This window comes from Brachypodium distachyon, chromosome 2 (assembly GCF_000005505.3).
Source record: "Brachypodium distachyon strain Bd21 chromosome 2, Brachypodium_distachyon_v3.0, whole genome shotgun sequence".
NCBI classification, from domain to species: domain Eukaryota; kingdom Viridiplantae; phylum Streptophyta; class Magnoliopsida; order Poales; family Poaceae; genus Brachypodium; species Brachypodium distachyon.
Window position 1 is genome coordinate 13,044,927 of NC_016132.3, and position 22,639 is coordinate 13,067,565.

Below are 22,639 nucleotides of genomic sequence, written 5' to 3' on the forward strand. Positions count from 1 at the left end.
CCAAAAGCATTGTTTTGGAGAAAAGAAAAGAAAAAAAAAAGACAAACCAAAGGTTGGCTCAATCCGAGGACATGTTTGCTAATCCTCAAAAGGCCAGGGGTTATTCGCGACAAAAGGGAGGACAGTTTACAGCGAGCCCCCAAATTCACCGCATCACTCCTATCCGAATCGCCCCCTCAGCAACTGCAAGCGAGCAGCCATGGCGCTCGCGCTGCGCTGCCCCGCCGCCACGCCGTCGCCGGCCAAGGCCTCCTCCCCGTCCTCCCAGCCGGCGAGGATCCCTAGGAGGAGGCAGGCCGGCGCCGGATGCAGGTGCCACTACTACGGCGACGGCGGCGCCCGAAGGGGGAGCTACGACCACATCCCCAAGCAGTTCCGCGAGGAAGGCCTCAAGGATGGCCGTGAGTCCCCCTCCCTCTACTGCCCCTTCTCCTTCACTGGCTTTCTAAGATCTCGCTACTAGCTTGTGCCGCGTAATTAGGCTTTGCTGTCCGGAATCCTGTCCTGGGTTCAGAGTTCAGCAGCAGCAGCAGCGCCATTGCTGTCAGATGTTGGGATGCAGTAGTTTCTGATTATGAGTGGATAAATAAGCGGTGAGCGTTACTCAGCTCCACTTCTGCTGGAGCAGGACAGACCATCGAAACAAAACTAAGGATTGTTTACGGGTCATGAATTATGACCTCTCTGAACTTAGTCACCGTGTGGTAGATTCACATGGTTTATTACTGCATTCCACTGGTTGATTTCAACGGCCGCACTTGAATAACAGTCGGTATGTATGATAGTACAAAACAAAGTGAATTAAGCATGATCTCAAGTAAGCTGTGTGTACCAAGGACTCGAAGCTTCTCTTAGCTGGCTATGAATTGTGTTTACCTTTTTTTTTTCTAGAGCAATACCAGAATGCAGATAACTGGACTTGTATCTTTTCGAAGTTCTAGCGTTTTGAAATCCAATTGATTTAACCATGACTAGGAGATGATGCTGTTGAAACTAATGGGCTATAGATGGTCTATAGTACTAGCGACTGCCCGTGAAAGTTCAGTAGTTCACGAATGCGCGATATATTATCTCCATTTTGTGTTACGAAATGTTAGTTGATGCTTTTGCCGTGAGGTGATAACTGATAAGCTCCACCCTGTCTTAGCTGTCTGATTTGTCACACTTAGGTAGCTTACCCTTAAGGTTTTTTGGTACCATTTATTTGGTGTGCTGTGCCTTCTTGCAGTAATGGATAATTACAAGAATGTCCCCCAGTTCCTTTATGGCTTAAGTCCTGCACAGATAGAAATGTTTACAAATGACGACAACCCTTATAATCGGCAATCGAAGAAGGTTACAGAGGTCAGTGATGTTGTAGAGCTCTATTCATATGTCATTCTTGAAATGTGTTCTATGCCAATTATACATCTAAGTTGACATGGTATTTACCCATATTAATGCAGGAAAGCGTTGCTGCTTCTAGGAGTTATGATGAATTTGGTATGTACAACTTATCAGGCCAGCATGAGGGCCCTGCAAGCTACAGCATGGACATGGGCATGAGTATGGGTATGGGAAATGCCAGCATGAGAATGGGTAGAGCAGGGCGGGGATATAGAAGAATGAGAAGCTCAGCTCCAGACCTGCCATCATTGCTATTGGACTCTCGAATTATATTTCTTGGAATGCCAGTAAGATTTCAACTTTCTACCTTACATTATCTGTAGCAAAATTATAACTTGTGTTTTCACTGCTCTATTGGTAGATCGTTCCAGCCGTAACTGAGCTTATCGCCGCTCAATTTCTGTGGCTAGATTATGATGATCGCACCAAACCAATTTACCTATATATAAACTCCACAGGAACAATGGTAAGTACATGCCATAAATGTTGATGTTAGAGAAACAACATTTCTTTAAACATTTAACATGTCATTTTCTATTTGTTTCCATCGTTGCTTGTATCGAGATTATTTTAGTATGATTATTTATATTCTCTGTTCTGTAACAGGATGAAAATAATGAGCTGGTTGCATCTGAAACTGATGCATATGCAATTGCTGATTTTATCAATGTAAGCACTTAACTTCTATCAGTAAGATTAACTGGACACTTGAGGTATCTTTATATAATGTTCATTTAGAAAATTTATCATGCCTGTGTCAAGTGCATGGTGGGGTGTTGTGTCCATGAATTGATGTTTGCATTAATGATGCACTTTGTGTATTATTGACCTTATGTTTCAAATTTCCAACATCTTGATTATATTGTTCAGCAGTTTTTGTACAAATGCACACCCCATTACCTTCAGCCTTTGGGGTTTTCAGTCTATGACAGCTGAATATTTTTGCCTATTGTATTTTGCTCCTTATATTTGCTATTAAACTGAAGCAAGTTAAATTGGCTGGAGTTGTGTCTGTCTGTTATCAGAGATGCTAGCTGTTACATAGAATTCTTAGCTTTTGCTTGCACTTTTTCTTGTAAGGGCTCTTGAGTTCACTTAACTAGTGATTAGTGAACCATGAAACTGCATCCATAGAAGTTTTTCTCTTACCTCTTATAATGTGCAGTTACGACTTTAACATACTCCATCATTAATAAGGCACATGGAATGGAACAAAGGATTCTTTCCTTTCGAAACAATATATGAACTGCCAAGTCAAAAAGAAAAATTATACACAAAAGAGATCAGTCTGACTTCTGTGTCATATTTTTCCTGGTTTTATAGCGAAGCAAATCCAAGGTTTACACAATCAATCTTAGCATGGCGTATGGTCAGGCTGCAATGCTTCTCTCCCTGGGTATGAAGGGTAAAAGAGGAGTGCTGCCAAATTCAATCAGTATGTCACTTCTTCAAACTTTCCTTGCTCCCTTTCGCAACCGTATGTGTGCATGCATATATGATTGACAGTCATCATATAGATCCTTGACGTGCATTTCTGAACTGCAGCCAAACTGCACCTGCCTAAGGTCCATAAATCTGGTGGAGCTGCCATTGATATGTGGATCAAGGTGAGACTCGACTCTGCTTTGCAATATGTTTACATGATTACATCTGACTCGCAGTTCAAACCATGCTACGGCTGTGCTCTGCCGTGCTATGCACTGAATACTTCGTCTTCATTTTGTTCTCAGGCAAAAGAGTTAGATACGAACACGGATTACTACCTGGAGCTTTTGTCTAAAGGAGTCGGTAAACCGAAGGAAGAGCTTGCAGAATTCCTCAGGGGTCCGAGGTACTTCCGGGCACAAGAGGCCATCGACTACGGGCTCGCCGATACGATCTTGCACTCGCTGGATGGCTCATTCAAACCAAAGGTACCTTTTAGCGCCCCCTCATCCATCCGCGATCTCTATACCTGCCTTGGGGCTGACCAAATTCTTTGCCGTGGTTCAGGATTTGACCGCGCAGCTGGCCAAAGCGAAGGAGATGCGGCAGTCAGGGAAGCGCGCAGCAGCTGGAGCTGGGCGATGGAGCACCCCCACTGCACCCAGATAGACCAGAAACATTATCACGCCAAAATGCATTCAACATGCACGCTGCGGTGATGATGCAGATAACGTGGATTGTCCAATACAGAACACCTAGCAAGCCTGTTGTACTTGTATACCTGCAACAAGGGAGATCCACGTACTTAATCCATGCTGACGAAAAGCGTTGCGCAAGTGCTATACAGCAGCTATATTGTATTCTCTGATAGATTTTGAACAATGGAAGTGGCAAACTTTCTTGGCAACTTGGAGTGTAGCAGATACATATGATGTTCGATTTTTCATGGTTGTCGTGCCAGTGTACATTTTAATTACACAGATATATTTACTTTCAGCACATATTTACACACTACTAGCCGTTTTGCCCGTGCACTGCCACGGCACGCCGAGTGCAACGTATTTTCAGCAATTGTCCATCTTTATGCATTGGCATTTCGTCCGTGTTTCCTCTCTTTGCTCGTTGAACAGGTCATGGTGCCATGTTCTATCCCAGCTACAGTTTGATAAAAAGGTATGAAAAACAGTGTGCAACATATACTCCGCAACTCCACATGAACCGAACTGAAATAATAAATATATAGTCCTTACAGTTCATGTGATATTCATCCTAATTTTTTTCCTTGAGCTCCTTCCCTTCTTTCTTGGTACCAACTTTTTTACAGATAATTTGGCACATCTTGGGATCTGTCATTTGAAACTAAAGCTCACAACTTCAGACAAGGATGGCAAGAATATATTAGAAGGCTTGAAATCTCCATGGATAAACCAGTTACTGCAGCAGGGAAGGCATCTATTGAACTCTTTGCAAGATTATTGATAATATTTTCTTCTCACTAATCTTATCAAAAATATTTTTCCTCATATAAAAACAATAACAAACTCCAAGTGATAAGATATATCGTCTTCATGAATCTCCAAGCTAGAAACAACACACAATATTTCTAGACTGATATTCTAATAGCAAAAGTTCAAAAAAATCTGATTTATTATTACTGGTGACTATAAATTTACTATTTTGAAGCGAAAACCCACTATCTGATTTAAATTTACTACTGTACTATTTTGGAAGAAATCAATAGATCAAAGTAATACCAAGTAATGGGAAAAAGAAACTTCTCATTCACATTTATATCCTTGTTGGGATTTCACCGAACACGTTGTTGGCATGAATAAGCTTGCAACAAGCCATTAATCACATCTACATGTTGTAGTAGCTAGTTGTTCCCGTCAGCGGAGTAGATCTGACTGGACAGAGAAACCTGCCCGACAAATCCATTTGTCGGAGTGGACATAATCATGTTTTCCACAAGAAGAAAGTGATGGGAACGGAACCTGGTGGTCGGGATGCCCTTGCAGAGGAGAAGATGAGGAGGAGCCAGAGTTTGGGGGTGGCCCTAGTCCCCGGCCATCGCTTGGGGACGACAGGTTGGGAAGACTTCGACCGCGGGACGGCGGCAGACAGGCGGTTGTGTCTGCGCCAGCATGAGGGAGAGCCAGATGTGGCAGGGCGAGGGGGCTCTGCCGGGGTCGCGGTGGATGGCGACCTTGAAGGCGGCATCGGGAGGGGGTGGGGGAAGGTTACGGGTGCCACGGCTCTCCTCGACGGGCGGCTCCTCGTTTCCCTCGACGCGAAGGGCAGGGCTCTGCGGCGGCGGCGTCCTCTGCGGATGAGAGAGGCGCGGGGCGACGGCGGAGGAGGCAGCCGCGGCGCTAAGAGCAGAGCACAGCAACGGGAGAGCAGCGATGTGCGACGGTTTTATTTCTGGGGCTGTGTCAAAGCGGTACCGGGCAGACGAAGCTGTGTTTGACAGACGACGAAAACGTGGTGAAGGGAACGGTCAGTATTTTTAAGATTGGTATAGATAGTATATCTTTATACGTTTAGTTCAATTTGAGTGGGCTACCGGTGCCCCTGGCCATACAGCCCATTATGATGATCGAATATAGCCCAGTTGAGCCCTACAGCCCATTATGATGATCGAATATAGCCCAGTTGAGCCCAGCTGTATAAATCAGTAGCACCCAGGCCGGAGGCCGCAATAGAGCACACAGGATTTGACACGTGCAACACCAGCAAGCATATGGTCACTAACCTTGATATATTAATTATATTATGTACTCTAATATGTATGATGAATCCTTTCTCCATGATCTCACAGCAAGATCTGCAGGCTGCTTGACCATCCATCCATGCATACAAGTTGGAAGTTGCTACTAATCATGCCCCACCCAAAACACAAATCATCAATGGTTACAGCATAAGAGATCATCAACACTAGCAAAACACAGGCACACACAATCATCAACTGTGTGCAACCCCCATCAGTTCTTCACTGGGTTACCTCTTTGGTTGGTTAGGACTAGAGAGAGTAAACACTTGCTACGCTAGACCGGCTTGGTCGACACAGGTTTGTTAGCGCCCTAATTAAGATGAGCGGATGAGCAGATCTAGAACGTCCATCAGGATGATGAAGTGATCCTGGTCTCCAGCTGATCAGGGACCAGGTTATTGTTTGGCTTCTGGTTCTGCTGCTGCTCCTCCCAAACCAAGCCAATGTTATACTCCGGGACATAGTCCTGTGAAAAGAGGTGTGTACAAAGAGTCTGTCATCAAAGAAGTGCAATATGTAACCAATGTGTTCGTGTCCTAAAAAAAAACCAATGTGTTCCATTGGATTATTTGGATTGCAGCAGGAAGTTCCAGTTCCAGAGTTTGGATCTTACCTCCAGCTTCATAACTAGCTCCTTGGCCGTCGGAGCGGAAATGATGATCTGCCTCGCCTCCTCAGTGATGAAGCCTTCATTGACAGCCAAGTCGATGAACGATAGCAGAGGGTCATAGAATCCATCAACGTTCAAGAGACCGACCTGATATGCAACGGCGCAAAAGATACCAGGAATAAGTAGTAGTGACAAAAATGCAGCAGACCATGATTCAACAATGTTTATTACTGAATGATGATCCTCCACACCCACAAAATCGTATCTGATATCACTTCAGAAATAAACAACAGTTTGGCAGGGCCTACAGATCCAATAATGGTGACAGGAGGGATAGAAGATAGATGTAGAGTTGACTGTTCTATCCCTCAAACATTCAGCATTTTATATTGCTAAGCAATTATTGAACATAGAGACGACACCAATACATTTCCTTGTACATATGACACATCATGCCATTTTAAGATCCCCAAGCATCACTCTGGTAGCTGTATGGGGATATTCATAAAGTGTGCAGGGTTATTTTATTTACAGGCAAATATAAAAGGCAGGAATGCAGATCACATGCCCTTCAGTTCCAACAATATTCTGATGCAGTGATGCAGATAGCTCCTTTGATTAAACTATCTTTTACAATAATTTGTTGCCACGAGGGTGAAATTTGTAGCCACATGTGAACAAAGCTGGTAGCATCAGATCACAACGGCCCTAACGAGATTATAAATAAACAAAACAGCGCTTCCCATACCTACTAAAATAAAGTGGGGCTGACAAAACATATGCAGACAAACGCATCATCTCTAGATTATTGGGAATGTGTGATCTTTGTGGGATAAGCACCAAGAATAAATACAAGTAGATTTTTTACCGGTTTCTTATGGATTCCTAATTGTGCCCAGGTGATAACTTCAAGCAACTCCTCCAAGGTTCCATAGCCACCTATGAATTTAATTCAATTGTCATCCTACAGCACAAAATATTATGATTTATTCAGATTGTATAAAAATTGGAGCAGGCTATTGTACCTGGTAAAGCAATAAAAGCATCGGCAAACCGAGCCATTTCGGCCTTCCTTTCATGCATGCCAGAAACAGCTCTAACTTCCCCTACAGGATCCCCAGTTACCTACAGAAGCATGAATCCAATTAGGAATACTAAGAATCCAACATTATACCCAGCTGCATCCTCAGAAAAATACATATAAAATTGGCTAATCTTTCACATGGCTCTTTGTCAACATACATACAAAGGTGAAATAGTCCATACATAAACAGTGTTTTTTTAGAACAGACAATAAACAGTAATATCTGTCTAATAAGGCTAGAAGTTATATTCTTGAACTGTTACAGATGAGTGCAAATTAATTTACTAGTTGTATTAAATAACATAATGAGGAGCAACATCAGACTAATATGGCGATTCGTCATTATGATGACTAACACAATTATGGAGTGTATCATTGCACATCAGTCAAGATTCCAGAAATGTGAATAGGACTACCACAATGCAATCGCTACAAAATTAGAAGCTTATGCCTTTGACTCACCTCTCTGGGCATCAGTGATTTTGGGATGATCCTGACAAAAAAGAAGGGGACAAAAAAAAGCCACATTAATTCCAGTCTAAATTAAGCAGTCAAACAAGTACTGTATCAACAAGTTGACGATCTTTCCCCATGCAAAGAAACTGGCAAGCCTTGCAGACAGCAACCCAGAGGCAGGCCTTTCAAGAACTGGACCGAGAGAGATAGGCACTAGCACAATAATTTAAACTACCGCTGGACAATGACAGTAGCACACCCAGCTTGCAGCAGCTGGGATGATGAGCTGAGCATGCACCCCTCCCCGGCCACGACCAATGTAGGCATGGAAACAACTAGCCTTTCGAAAAGGACACCAAAAGGAGCTTCCATTTCTGTGAAACCGAATGCAATCGGCATGCCTGCCTTGCCTCCAACTGGCAATGGAGCCCAAACCCCAACAGCATCCTGCCCAAAGCTGCCGCCGTAGCCCATAAGGCTGCCATTTTTGGGGGCAGCGAGCTGCTGGGAGCAAAGCACCCAGAGGAGCAAGAACACCATAAAAGCACCAAGCAAACAAGAAAAGCGTAGGGAGACATGGACATGGTAGTCGACAGAGATGGATGGGGAAGAAGATAGCGATAGGGATAGATGGATGGATGTATATGCTATAGTAATACTTACCCAATCACATGGCGTCCTCCGGCATGAACTGCGTGGGAGACCAGGCCCATGAGGCCAATGGAGCCACCCCCATAGACCAGGTCTATGCCCCTCTCCACCTGCAATGCCACACACACAAAACAAAACAAAACAAAAAGAGCAGTCAGACCACCACCACTGCTACACTCCTCCCAGAAAATTCCAGACTAGTAGTATCATCCATCACATTATCGATCATCGGGTCAGGTCAGGTGGTTGCATTGAAATCCTGGTGTATGCAACAAGGCAACTAGTGTTTGTGCATTTGGGCAAGCAAGTGAGGTCATGAATCATGATGCCCAAGGGGATAAAAAGAAAAAGAAGAGAAATGGCAAGGCCTTGCATCGCCTTTCGGCGACCAGTGATGATGGGGGAGAGCGATTCCGGCAAGGCGGAATGGCGGATGCGATGCTCCTGTGCTCCATCTCCATGGACCATGGGCATGAATGATGTGCGCTATGATTCTCCCCTTCCCTCACTAGCCATATCTACACGATCATGCAACCTGGAAGGCTGCTGCTACATTACCACGGCATACCTAGCTCGCCAGCACTGACGAACTGCTCAAGGATCGAATGATCGATCGATGCAGCTTATCGGCGTTCAAGCACAAACGGGTCCGTCCATGCGCTGCGCCTGCGCCACGCATCCATTCCCAACCGAAAGCGGATGGAATCAATCGAATCGGAGAAAAATCAGTTCAAAAGGAGGAGCCTTTTCCACCGCAAGAAAGAACAAACAACCTAAAACCTTTCATTCCCCCACGGATCGCGAAAACAGCCCCCCAAACCCCCAAAGAGATGCGGCGCGGCGGGTGACGCCGATGCCGGCGTCGGCTAAGTTAGCTAGCAAGCTAGTCGTGATTACCAGCTCGTTGCCGAGGTCGACGGCGGCGTCCTGGTAGCTGGCCTTCCGCCCCTTGGCGCTGCCGCAGTAGACGCAGATCCGGCGGAACCGAGAAGACCGCCGCTCCGCCGCCGCCGCGCCATCTTCGCCGTCGTCCGCCGCGGCGCCTCCCACGCCGACGCTTCCGCTCGACTCCGCAACCGCCGCCGAAGAAGACAACGACGACGCAACCCCTCCCACCTCCACCGCAGCCGCCGGCGTCCCGACGGCGGCGAACGACGCGGCTGCGCCTGCGGTCTCCACTGCCATCGCCGGCGCTATGAGGCTCATGGCGGCGCGTGCGCGCGCGCGTGCGTCCATCCCGGCAAGCAAGAAGCTTTCGCGATCGCGTGCGTGCGCGCGGGGCTGCTGGCTGCGTGCGAGAGGCGGAGAGCGGCCGTGGAGCAGAGAAGAAGAGAGGAATTAATGGGGCCGCGCGGCAAGAAGAAGAGGCTTTAGAGAAGGGGATGGATGGAGAAGAGGCTGCAAGGATATATAGGCCTGGAGACTGCGCGTGGGTCCTTTCCTTGTTAGCCTAGGGTTCTTCTCTCCTTCTTCCTTGCCACACGCTTGGCTTGGCTGCCAACAACTTGTTTCCTTTTCGTTGTGGCTTCTTCTTTATCTTCCATTTTTGTTTTCTTCCTCCTACTAGAATACACGAAAATATTAAAAAAAATACAGCAGTAAATACTAAAAATACGGAAATGTTGAAAAATACAACTTGTTTCCTTTTCCTTTCCATCTTCTTTATTTCTCGTTTTGATCAAAATGTATGTGAATATGGTAACTTTAGCTTCGTGCGTCTCTCCTTCTTAGCCCTGCTTATCTTTCGACGATCGAGCGTGCTCGGTTTGTGAGATCAAGTAGGCGTTCGATCAACCGACAGTTTCAACGACCGGTTATAAAATTGCATATCGTGTTTACGATTCTATTAATTAATACATTAAATGTGTTCCTCTAGTAAATCATGTGTATTTAACTGTGTAAATGCACTATTAATTAATACATTAAATGTGTTCCTCTAGTAAATCATGTGTATTTAACCGTGTTAAATGCACTATTAGTTAATACATTAAATGTGTTCATCTAGTAAATCATGTGTATTTAACCACTATTAGTTAATACATTGAATGTGTTCCTCTAGTAAATCATGTGTATTTAACCGTGTTAAATGCACGAGGTCGCACATATTGCAATTAACTTCGAATCCGCCCTCACTAGTTTGGAAATCAAAAATTTCCATGCTACCTTCTTCTTGAAAATATAAACCAATAACCTCTGTTGTACAAGTGTAGAGCATACTCCCTCTATTTTGAAATGTTTGTACATCCAGATTCGTCTTATGTCAAATTTCATAACAACCAAGTTCGTTGAAAAAACATCAATATGCGCAACATAAAATCCTGCCAAGTATGAGTAGCACTATTGTCAAATATATTTGCATGCTTCATTTGTTTGATTCGTGTTATACATGCCCATGTTTTTCCTCTCCTACAAACTCAACCAAACTAACAAAAATTGACCTAGCTAGAACAAATGCTAGTACGGCCCTTGTCCTACAAGAGACACATAGTATGATAACCTTACATTTGCTACCGCCCACAGGTTTAGTTTGCCACGGATTGTTCACTCGACCAGAAATCAATCAATACATTAATCCCATTAATTAATCTGTTTTTTTTTTTGCAGCAAGTGCATGCAACAATTAATCAAGCGTCAGCCATTACGACGAGCCAATAAACGATGACGATGCTGCTACTATATATATGGCACGAGAACTTTATTTATCTCGCTAATAGTATATATACTCCTACCAGTACCACTATTGATTATCAGTATTATACTAGTGCTACGCGCCGAGACGACTAGCAAGCTGGCTGTACAGTACAAATCGTGCACATATACGCGGATAGGACACACATGCGTGATTAATTAAATTAAATTAGAACGAGTAGCTGCAATTGTTTAATGTGGTAACTATATTAATGTGTCGTGCTGGGCCTCCTGCTGGCATAATGGGTCGGTATAAATCCGGCATGCCAATATTTTAGTCCTATCACAAAACAGACCAAAACCGGGCAAGCAAATGCAAAGAGAGTACTTTTGATGGTCTGATTCAGATGGTTGCTGCTGCCACCGTTGTTTTCTTTACTCTTCTTGATTTTGTCCCTCCCTTCTCGATCGATGCAGCTGATCCTGCAACGATGGATCGATATGCCCCCGTTTTTTGTTCCTAACTCCCAGATGCTCCTATATATGTATGGTACCTAAAACATGTCACGCGGCAATAAATAAATAATTAAATCCGACTTGGCATCCTATTTATAAAGAGCATGAATGGTGCAGGTCCTGTTTGATTAGGCTTAAAATTATGGTTTTGATTTTTGGTTTATAAACCAATTTAGATGTTTTTGACTTTGTCTTTCAATCTTTGACTAGATATCGTTACATAATGATACAAGCAAAAGGCCAAAACTTAATTAATGTATTTGGTTTAAGCTAAAAATAAATAGCCAAAAGTTATGTCCAATCAAATACTTATGGTCCTAGTCTAGATACGACTCTTATCGCCAAAACAAAAGGAAAAAAAACCTTCAAAATTATTTCTCAACAAAAAACAAAACATAGCTTGTTTAGATATAACACTAAGATAAGGTTGTTTCTAAACATTTAAAATTTACTCCATATGGGTCTAAGATACAGTCAATCGCAAGTGGGCTTAAATAGTTTACAAAAACAAAAAAGTGGGCTTAAATGGAGCCAAATGATTATATATCCTATCCATGAAAGTACGAAATACCAGTATTCTTTCTGAGATACGGCATGCATCACTCTTTTTCTTCACACGTTGACTACCGAAATATTCAAATATAGAAGAACAGAAACAGAAAGTGCGCTATAACATGTGCCATCGGCCCGGACGCGTTGTTCACACAGACCGTACGTACGTTCGTGTGCTATATACACACACGTTGACACGATATATATGGGGATTTTAACGCATTATTGTTTTAGCTGGGAACTGAACTCATGTGTACTGGAGTGGTACTCAGATACGTGTAAAGCAAGAGAAAGACGATCCCGGAAGGAATTAAGCAAGCAAGGCAAATTAGCTTTTGCGTGTTGTGATTAATTAGTCGACCTACCAACCTTAAACTAGCTAGCTAGCTAGCTAGCTAACTTTCTTCGAGTCTCGATCGATCAGCGATCATAGTGTGGTTTAAAATAAAATAATCGGCACGAGATAGCTGAATCACATGCATGATGATCAACAGACACATCGCCATCTTAATGACTACACGGATTAGTTTGTTTGTAGTTAGAATATCCGGACGGCCGGCTAGGTATATACTCGAGGATTTTTCACACGGAGAAATTATCGTACGATACAAAGAGTTGTCCGTTTGTTTGCTTGATATATTACCTGAAAGCGCTAATATAAGCCCGTACGTGTACGTGCAAGCGAGCGTGCGCCCTGATTCGCCGTGGCCGGGCCGGGCATCGACAATGACATTACTTACTGCTAGCAGAGGTAGGGTATAAAATTTAGAGTCGCGTACGTACGTGCATGACGTCTCGATCACGTACGGTTGGTCGGCCGGACACATGCATATGCACGCACGTACGGCCTCGACCGTGTGTCTGTGTGCATGCATGCATACACATGAGCGGATATCGTTGCTGCTGAATTTTGTCGCCACGCACCCACAAATCTGTTAAAGGTTGACTTAACTAACACTAACACTAGCGTAGCAGGTGTGTCCGTGGATTGTTACCCGACCCTCGATGGTTAGGTACGGTTATATATACGTGTCATACGTTTATGCGTATGGATATACGATCGTCCCGTTATTCACGTGTAGGTCACGGATATACTCGTACTATACGTTTCTTGAAATATGTCATATTAGTTTTCATTAAGACAAATATTTGACCACAATTGTTATGATAAGGTGTGTTTGTATGACATGAAACTACAAATATTATGAATTACTTTTGATAACGAATCTAACGATACAAGTATTATGTCATATTTTATTTTGAGAAGGTTGACCGGCGGCGGCCAGACCAGGGAAGAGGCTGACGGGTTGCTGAATTTTGTCGGCAAACAAATCTGTTAAAGTTTGACTTAACGAACATAGTGTACGACGGATTTAATGAAAGAGAAAAATATAAAATAATTAATTTTATCTCTAAAATGACACCGAATTATAGTTATATTTGGTCTCTCAAACGGCAAATTATGATACTTTCAGTCATCTCCCAAAGTTGAATGGTTTTGACTCCACATGGAGAGTGTCTTTCCTCTTGAATTTTGCACGTTGGATGCCTCGATGGCTTCTCGGAAATGTTACATGAATTCGAAATTGTATACATTTGATTCTCTTAGCTATGCATTATGCATTGTGACATCTGGAAATTTTTGAGAAAAAACTACTCCGCTTGGAGTCAAAGCCGATCAAACGTATGCGATTTTGAGTTGATAGACAATTTCCAAATATTGTTTTTTTAGCTTGCACGCAGGCAGTGAATCAGAGTACTATTCTTTAAGACTTTAAAATTTCTTTTAGATCAAACTCGGCCGATCGGTTAATTCCTCGTCGTAGATCACAGTAGCATCGATCGGCCGTGGTTTTTACTGGAGTAGTTGGGTGAGTGCGCAAAGTAAAGTCGATCGGGCCGGAAGCAAGCAAGGAGGTCTTGTCGCGCGCATTGAATCTAATCTGAGCAACCATCTCGATACGCAAGTGCAAAGCATTAATCCATGCAAATGCAAAAGGATGTAATCATTAGGTTTGCCTCGGGAAGGAAAGCAGCGCATGCACACATGTCGCGGCTCACTCTTCTCCCTCCAGCTAGCCGGCCTATACAGACAAATCATCGATAAGCTTGTCGTAACGTCGGCCAGTACTACTCCACTTCACTCCACTCCACTGTACGAAGTGCTAGTATTCACTCCAATCCACTGTAGCAGCTGCGGCAGGGGCGTGCTCCTATCTGCTCTATCTAGGCTAGCTTTTCTAGATCAAGATCGATCTGGGTTTTGCATTTGCATCCTGCCGGATCGATCGACTACTCCCTCCGTCCTTTTTTTGGGCGTTTTAGATTTTGCGCTGGTACAAAGGAGCCTAAGCAATCAAGTTTTGGATCAAAATAGTCTTGCATGCGTCCTGTCTGCAGCCTCTTTTCCGCTGGATACTTTTTTAGTTGCCCAATGAGTTTAGCAGCATGCATGCGGGGTGGGAAGAAAACTCCTCGGGAAGGGAAGTTTCATCACTTATCCTATGCACTGGTTGTGGCCTGTGGGACGAACAGTGGGGTTATTTTGGACAACCAAGAGCTGCATGCTGTTACACGACTGCTAAATCAGGACATGGCGGTTTGAATAGTACGCCTCAAAATTTAGGACGGAGGGAGTAGCTTGCAACGATCTGACGAGGACAGTAGGATGTCCAGACAGATGGAGCCAACATTAACTCGATCGTGCCTCTCTCAATGCACCGATCTAAAATCCAGAGGAAAATTGCACAGAACACTCTAACATATTGGTTGATCGGCTGTTGCACAAACACTCCGTATTCGTTTTTTTTTCTTCAAAATATCTACTATTTGGCTAATCCGTTGCAAATAAGGCCTAACTCGAATTTCAGCGCGCTAACGACGATTCAGACCGGTGAGGCCCATCCGTCGGCGTGGCAGCGTCGCGCCCACTGCGACATGGCCGGGACGCGGCCGGTATGCGCGCGTGCGGCACAATGGCGATGGCAACGGCGTGTGGCATGACGCGACCAGCGGCGACGACGCCTTGTTCGTGCCAGATACCGCGGCAGAGGTGGCGCTGGTGCCCGTGAAGCTAGCACGGCGGCACGGGCTCAAAGGGCAGCGGGGGCCTCCGCGCACGACAGCGCTTTCAGCGGCAAGGGACGACAACCGAAGCGTGGCGTGCGGTGGCTGGTGATGGCTCGCGGCATGGAGCCTGCGGTGAAGCACAGAACCAGACCCGATCCACGCTGGCAAGGCCAGGGCGCCATGTTGGCACTGACCGGTGGGCTCCACCGGTCAGAAACGTCGTTAGCGTGCAGAAACTCGAGTTATGACTTATTTATAACAGATTAGCCGAATAGTAAATGTTTCGCGAAAAACACCAACAGTAAGTCTTTTCCACAACAAACCTTTGAGTGTTTTGTGCAGTTCTCTTTAAAATCCAGAAACACACGTTGTGCTAGTACTAGCAGTAGAGTTGAGGATATACTTATACTATCGTTGAGCTGCATTTCAGGCAGGATCGCGCGTGCTCAGCTTCGCTGGCTAGCGTACGTAGTACGTACTACCTATGTTTGCCTGCAGGCTTCTCTCTAGCTCTCTAGATAGCCGCATGCGCCTTTGCAGGGCAGCCGGTACCAGAGATGTGATCCGGCCGGCCAGAGATATATAGATGTGACGACGCATGCATGATTCATTTGTTTCGAGAAATGGGGAACGGAATGATTACTTGCTCTCACTGCTCTCTGCATTGCATGCTGCTGAGAGGCTATGCTAACAAGAACGACCTGACAACTCAACACGAGCTAGTCTCACTACAACATCACTCCCAGTCGATCAGCTCTCCTTTCCTTGCCTATCTATATGCATATATGCTGCACCGGCCACCTAGCTATACGCTTCACTTCACTTCTCACTCTGCCAAGCTAGCTAAGCTAGGCCGCATATATTAATGCTAGTTAGCTGCGCGCCACGCTACTTATCCATCTATCGACGATCACAGGCTTTAATTTAGCCTCTTTTACTAATCCATCGAGCTACCGTTTTCACACATGTACAAAACAAATTGACAAACAAATACAGTAAGACCAACGCGTCATACTTGACAGGTCGTAAATTAATTAAACTGTCCCTCTCCAGAGTTCTCTCATTGTTCTACATCAACTAGTGCCTGTTTCATTTCTCGTGTGTTTGATTTGTGCAAACTGGCCATCTAAATTTCTATTCCCTCGTGCTATTTCTCTCTGGCTTTAACTTCTCTTCTTTTCTTTTTCATTTTGTTTCATCGATCTTTGAGCAGTTTCTGCTGCATGCATGCTTCAGCGTGTACGTGCGTTGAGACTAGCTGTCTTAGCTTAATTAGCTCTTTTGTTGCAATGCTTGTTAACTCCTCTTCGGTTTGTTTTACAATGATGTTGTGACATTCACGCCACGGTGTTATTCAGTATAGTATTGTTTTTACCTATACTCTGTGCTTCGTTTTTTCCTGATGAGAAATGGAGCAGGGGCAAGTTTTGATCCTTTTTTTTTCATCTAAAAAAAGAGAGAGAGTATCTTTCTTTTCTCGTTAGGTTCAACCAAAAACCAAAATCTCCCTTTTCTGGTTTGAATTTAGTGCAGGCGGGCCCGTTTTTACACTCTGACCCTGGGCTTGTAACTGCAGGCCCATATCCTGACTTTGTTCCTACGACTCTCCTGGAAGCCCAGAATCGGACTGGACTAGGCCGGCTGCGGCCCACTTATGATTAACCAAATCAAACCCTGCAGAGAACTTTACCAAGGCCCGCAACGTCATACATTCCCAGTTTTCAGGCTCATCTTCTTCATAGTTTTTCTCAAGAGAAAGAAAAAAAAAAGATCTGCTATGTATTTTCCACTAACACAATGAATAGAGACATCCACTTATTTTGTTTAAGATTTCCTTGGTTACACCTTTAAGAAAGATATAACATTGTGATCATTGCATATATATTTCTCCAACACTGCACAGCAGGTTTTGAACAAAAATACAATGCCACGCACGGCGAGAGAGAACCACTCGCCGGTCGAAACTTAATTTATGACACGACACACGAGTATGGTGATGGTGAGGTTTAGAGGGGGCAGACAGAGATTGAAACACATCATCATCCTCATCCTCACAAGAGTAAAGACAGACACTGCCAGGGCTCCTGTCATGCATCATGTGTGTTGTGACACCATATGGACCACTTCAGCAGTACTCGTTCGCCACGCTATCTGAGACCATGTCCATCGTGGTGTCGTTCGAGCTGGTGGAGTTGGCCTCGACACTCCGGTTTCCCATTCCAGCCGCTCCTTGAGTTGGGTGGTAGCTCTGGAGGCTCCGGCGGACTGGGCTGGACAGGGCGTTTGAGAACAAGGTGGGATTCTTCGACTGATCGCTGTTGCTGGCCCGAGGAGCCAGCCCAGATCCCTGTCCATGTGAACCAACGGAAAGTTGGCCGCTTGAGTTGGCAAACTGCCCTGCGCTCTGAGGGTACTGATGTAATCTTGGGGCCGTTTGTGCGTCACTGCTGCCTCCATAGTCCATCTCATGCTGCAAAATGGTGTTGGCCAGACACATGAGGTTTCATCACTAGTTTACCAACATGTGTACAAGTAAACAAAGATACAGCTTACGCCATTTAGCAATCGAAAAGATACTAGCCAACTTGGATGTGTTATATTTTGTCAAGTTCATGACACTTATGAATGACAAACTCAATACAGACTGGTTCCAGAAAAAACAAACACCCCTGCATCTAATTCAAGTTATATCTGAACCGGAGATTGTCTCCAGTGAGATAGGTATATTAGAGAAACTGTTTCACTCATCACAATTTAAATTTGCACTGTCACATGAACATCAAGGGGCATAAACTAAACACGATGGGTTGTGATCGATAGGGATATCACCGGCCAGTTCAGTTGATAAATAAAAATCATTGCATTTGACAACTTTTGTTCATTGTGCCCGTACCTGTATATGAGCCAGTATTTCAGTTACCGTCAACCTCGATTCTTCCTCCTGCTTCCTCGTGATCCACTGGGAGAGCTTCTCCTGCATCGGCAACAAGAGGATCTGGTAAGTACAAGTTTCAACCGTTCAAGCAAGTTTACTACTAAGCTGACAGGACCGAACCGCCTAGCGAACCCCAGACATCTGAATTCTGAAATCAACAGGCGTGGATTCTTCAGACTACAGAATTCCCTACATACGTGCAGCTACATACCCCCACTCGCCGGGACAAATAGATGAAATGGCAATTAAGCCACGATTCAGGTTCCTGGAGTCCTGCAGCCCTGCTCTCTTGCAGGCCAATTTTGAAATTTGTGTGTGTTTCTTTATAGACTACTATTAGGATGAGTAATTCACAGTCTGAATCTACAACTCTGAAATCCCTAGACAGACATCATGTGTCAAGTGTCCTCTGTTGATGCTAAATATTACAGTAGTTAAATTCTTTTTTTTACAACAACCGCCATGGAATCGAACGATCGGTAACAGAATCGAAAGAGAAGGTAGGGTTTTGAGTAGTATACGGACGAGGGCGTGGAGCTCGCCGGCGTGGAAGGACTGCTTCTGCTGCGCCATGGCCTGGGAGTAGAGCTGGGAGAGCGAGTTGGCGGCGCCGCAGAAGGTGGAGTATAGCGTGCGGTCCGCCTCGTCCAGCCGCGGCGGAGCCTCCGTCTTCCTCTTCCGCGCCATCGCCGCCGCCGCCGAGCACGAACCCTAGGCTAGGATCGAGAAGAAGACCCCTCTCTCTCTGGTTTTCCTTGGCCCACAGCTTGATCTTTTTTATTTATTTTATGAGACCGTATCTGTATGTATTTTGTATTCGTACAAAATATTTTTTGGGAGATATCAGTATCCTTTTCTTTAATTGGAGGGATATTATTCTTTTTAATTTTTATAAGTGGTAGTACTACTATCTTTTCTTTACCATACCTTAATTCACAATTCACAGTTTCGTTAGTCCGTCGTCCGCCCACCCACCCGACGCACGCAAAAGAATCGTCGTCCGCCTCCATGCGAAAACTTCGGATCGTTAGAATCCCCGTATCAGGCTAGGCCCACCGGAACAACCCTAAACCCCCGCCGTCGCCCCTCTGCTGCCCTGCCTCCTCGGCTCCTCGCTCCAGCCGCCGTCCCATCGCCTCCGCGCCAACTCATCGCATCGCTCTCCGTTTCGGTGCCTGCCTCGTCCTCCCTCCCTCCCCGCCTCCCGCCAGGTACATTCCCTCGCTACCATTTGCCCGATTTGGCCCATTCCAAGGTTTCACCCTCACCCGCTCTTGATCGCTGCTCTGCACCAGGTCGGCAGGTGGAGCTCGCCAGCAAGCTCGGCCAGGCCCGTGGCTTCCAACCTCCAGAGGCCAGTCCTGGTTGCGCTGGCTGCCTCCGGCAACGCGCCTTCTTCCCCAGTGGACCGTACTGCCCTCTTTATATGTTCCCATCATGTCCTCCTTTTTTTTGTCATGTGGGTGTTGTGCTTGAATCTTGTTTTGGCGCTGGGCTGGTGGTTGCAGAGGTGGTGACCGAGCTCGATGTGGTGTCCAGCTTCAGCGAGATCGTGCTTGACACCTTCGTCTTGGATGATTTCGAGAAGTAACTGCTATTCCCGTGACTCCCCTTCCAATACCAACCCTGCTCACAAAACTAGGTAATCTCCCTAGCTGTTCTTCTTGTTTCAGTTTATTTCTCCGTCTCAAGTAAACAATTAAATAGTGCTCAAAGCAATTGTAACTCATTTTTCAACTGTCAATATTTTGGTTTGTTTGTCGGTGTGATCAGTCAAACGACTTCTGACCTATTGGGTAGAACATCAATAAACGGAACAGAAATCTTGTTTCTTGCACCAAGAATTATGTAGTTCGTCTGCATCATATCCGACAAAGTAGGACGCCATTCAGTCCTCTTCACAAATTCTTGCATGCATTCATCTCTTTGTTAAAGATATAAAATACAGACCTTCTGAAGCACCTCATTAGACTTTCTCAGCCATGGAAACAGAAGATTTAGATTTTAGAGTAATCCTGTACTTTATTTTTTAGTATTCTCATGCGTTTGGGCATTTCTTATTTCCTAAATCATTGTTCTCTAAAATCTCTGCAGGAGAACTTCCTGGCATTAAACGTGTGGCAACCGTAAGTGTTGCCCAGGGTGTCACAGAGGTGAAGTTTCAGCAGTTTTTAAATAGTTGGTGTAGTCGGAGGTTTCTTCTTTTTATTGCAGTGATGTGGAGCCATTTTAGCATGTACTTATTTCTGGTTGATGTGTAGTGTTTTCAAACATCAGCAGAACAATATGTTTGATATATGGGTGCATCATATCTTGGTGGCTAATGAAAGCAAAATTGGCACAATGCAGACAAGATGATGGTATTAGTGTACAAGTTGCAGCTTCTACTCTCTGAATTTGAAGGACTCATTCCTGAATTTTGAGTAAAGCTTCTGCTCCTGCTTCTTGTGTCATTTATGTAGACCTTTCTACTTGCTTACAGAATTAAATTTTTCCTGTTTTTTCTTTATTTGAAATAGATAGTAAAGAAGTAGCACTATCATTTTACAGCCACTGCAATTCACGCTAACCATGAATCTAAAACTTTCCTTCAATCTTTGCAATCAAGTGTTAACCACACTCTTCATGAATTGAGTTCTTGATTTGACTAGAAAATGTTTCTCCTGTCCAGGAGTTCATGAGCAAGGTGACCAGGATAATGATGAACTGATGATGGGTAATTTTCAGTGCACATATATTCATTAATTCTCTAAACGAACTAGAGTTGATTCTTATGTTAAATATTGACATCTTTTGTGTCAAAGGAGGCCGTTTTATTTGTTATGTGGTCCAGTGGTCCATTTGATCATCTATACGGATAGTATTAATGCGAACATGTATTATATATGAAATCATTTTTATTTGTGTAGTGAAAATTGTTTTATACGTTGGGAATGTTTGGTGCCCATGTTTGTCGAGAAGCTTGATGTAGAAATACGCGTGAATTGCGTGATAAAATTTTCATAACATATTTTCTATTTTCGTTGCAACGCATGGGCACTCTGCTAGTTGCTTTTAATTTTGAGATATTGGACAGATTTGACATTATCTGTTCCCAAATATAAAAAAGTCCTAACTTTGTTCTAACTCAAACATCTCCAATTTTGATCAAATTTAAAAAAATATCAACTTCTACAACTCTATATGTTTTTATTGTAATTGATCATTATATACATGTTCATAATAAACTTATTTTGGTATTGTAGATTTTGGTAGATTTCTCTACAAACTAAGTCAAATTTGAAGACACTTGTTATATATAAGAACAAAGGGAGTATAGAGCAAAACGTGCGATATCTAACACGCGCGCGGTTAGGACGAAGTTGAATTGGCCGGGACTTACCTAAGGACTGAAAACGTAATCTAACCATGGATTTGTTGAGGAGGAAATAGTAGGTAGATGAAATTTATGCTGATAGCCCAGTATTTTTCTACGCATTGAAATTTTGAACTTGAAATTTTGCAGGTTTTTAGAACATCACTCCCAACATATGGTATTTTGGTAGAATTTTTTTGAAACTTTTAAACATGATTTTTATTAAGTTTGCATGGTTTGCACCGAATGAAGGTTTTTATCAGATACGCCGCCTTATGAGAATACCATAGTTTTTAGATTTACCAAAGTTTTAAAATACAGTGACTCATTTTCCGTAGGGACGAAAGCAAATACTCTGGGTTTTGTGGATAAATCGATCGGCACTAGGAACGAAGCGGGTGTTACCACACTTGCTCTCTACTCATGGCCGGGAATTTTGAATGTGCGAATGGAAATGAAATGAAAGAACAATGGTTTCAGGGATTAAAAGTATTGCGGAATTTTTTTTTAAATGCTACGTTTCATTATAGTCATCCTAGTGACCTAGTATAAGGTTGTGTTTGTTTGGGCTGGAGCTCCACAGCTGCAGATTCCAGAATCAGCTGTGCCTGACAGCTACAGCTGGAATATTGGAGCTGTCTGATGCCTGTTTGTTTGGGCGGTTGGTTCGGCTGCAGCTGCAATTGAAATGTGCTGAAATGACCCTATAGTTCTGTAGATTAAATACGTAGTTCTCCCTTCGATCCATATTAGTTGTCGAAATATTACATGTATCGAGACGCTCTTTAGGCATAAATACATTCATATTTGAGCAAATTTGAGACAATTAATATGAATCGGAGGGAGTACATGATAATAAAATCCTAGTGTACTCATATAGTCACATTCGAGTCTTGCAATCGAGATACTCGTACATTAGAAAAATATATATAGGCAACAAATTACTTGCTCAATAAGGTGGAAGGCACCGTATGTACAGAAAAAACAAATCACCAATACAGTTCTGTACGTGTCTGAGGGAAAATGCTGCAACTTGCAAGAAGCAACATCCAAACGGCTGGGCACCGGTGATTAGCGAGAGGCCGGATGCGTAGGGACGGCGAGAACTCCGACAGCGCTGCTCATCTTGGCATTCGACGAGCAGATCAGGTGGCGACGCAGCTCGGAGCAGAGGGCCGCGCCGCAGGTTGCAGCAGCGG

At 44.1% G+C, this 22,639-nt stretch overlaps 3 protein-coding genes and 1 long non-coding RNA gene across 4 annotated transcripts; 1 reads left to right on the forward strand and 3 right to left on the reverse strand.

Moving 5' to 3' along the window:
• Window positions 1–143: 143 nt before the first annotated feature.
• LOC100841936 (ATP-dependent Clp protease proteolytic subunit-related protein 1, chloroplastic) lies at window positions 144–3,812 on the forward strand. Its single transcript, XM_003567741.4, has 9 exons — window positions 144–401; window positions 1,229–1,344; window positions 1,446–1,673; window positions 1,748–1,852; window positions 1,993–2,055; window positions 2,710–2,821; window positions 2,932–2,993; window positions 3,117–3,299; window positions 3,379–3,812. Exons 1-9 carry the CDS (start codon window positions 200–202, stop codon window positions 3,478–3,480), a joined length of 1,173 nt encoding a protein of 390 aa, XP_003567789.1. The 5' UTR covers window positions 144–199; the 3' UTR covers window positions 3,481–3,812.
• Window positions 3,692–4,839, reverse strand: LOC112270662. The gene is made up of 2 exons (XR_002963053.1): window positions 4,062–4,839; window positions 3,692–3,966 (listed from the first exon to the last, which is right to left on the reverse strand). It is a non-coding gene; the product is annotated as an uncharacterized LOC112270662 (long non-coding RNA).
• Window positions 4,840–5,553: 714 nt separating this feature from the next.
• LOC100821294 (cytokinin riboside 5'-monophosphate phosphoribohydrolase LOG) lies at window positions 5,554–9,764 on the reverse strand. The gene is made up of 7 exons (XM_003565764.3): window positions 9,283–9,764; window positions 8,398–8,495; window positions 7,741–7,771; window positions 7,220–7,319; window positions 7,063–7,133; window positions 6,198–6,341; window positions 5,554–6,050 (listed from the first exon to the last, which is right to left on the reverse strand). The coding sequence occupies exons 1-7, from the start codon at window positions 9,619–9,621 to the stop codon at window positions 5,934–5,936; spliced, it is 900 nt and encodes a 299-aa protein (XP_003565812.2). The 5' UTR covers window positions 9,622–9,764; the 3' UTR covers window positions 5,554–5,933.
• A 7,188-nt stretch (window positions 9,765–16,952) lies between these two features.
• Window positions 16,953–18,890, reverse strand: LOC100842848. The gene is made up of 3 exons (XM_003567744.4): window positions 18,611–18,890; window positions 18,044–18,124; window positions 16,953–17,620 (listed from the first exon to the last, which is right to left on the reverse strand). The coding sequence occupies exons 1-3, from the start codon at window positions 18,770–18,772 to the stop codon at window positions 17,276–17,278; spliced, it is 588 nt and encodes a 195-aa protein (XP_003567792.1). The 5' UTR covers window positions 18,773–18,890; the 3' UTR covers window positions 16,953–17,275.
• Window positions 18,891–22,639: the final 3,749 nt, after the last annotated feature.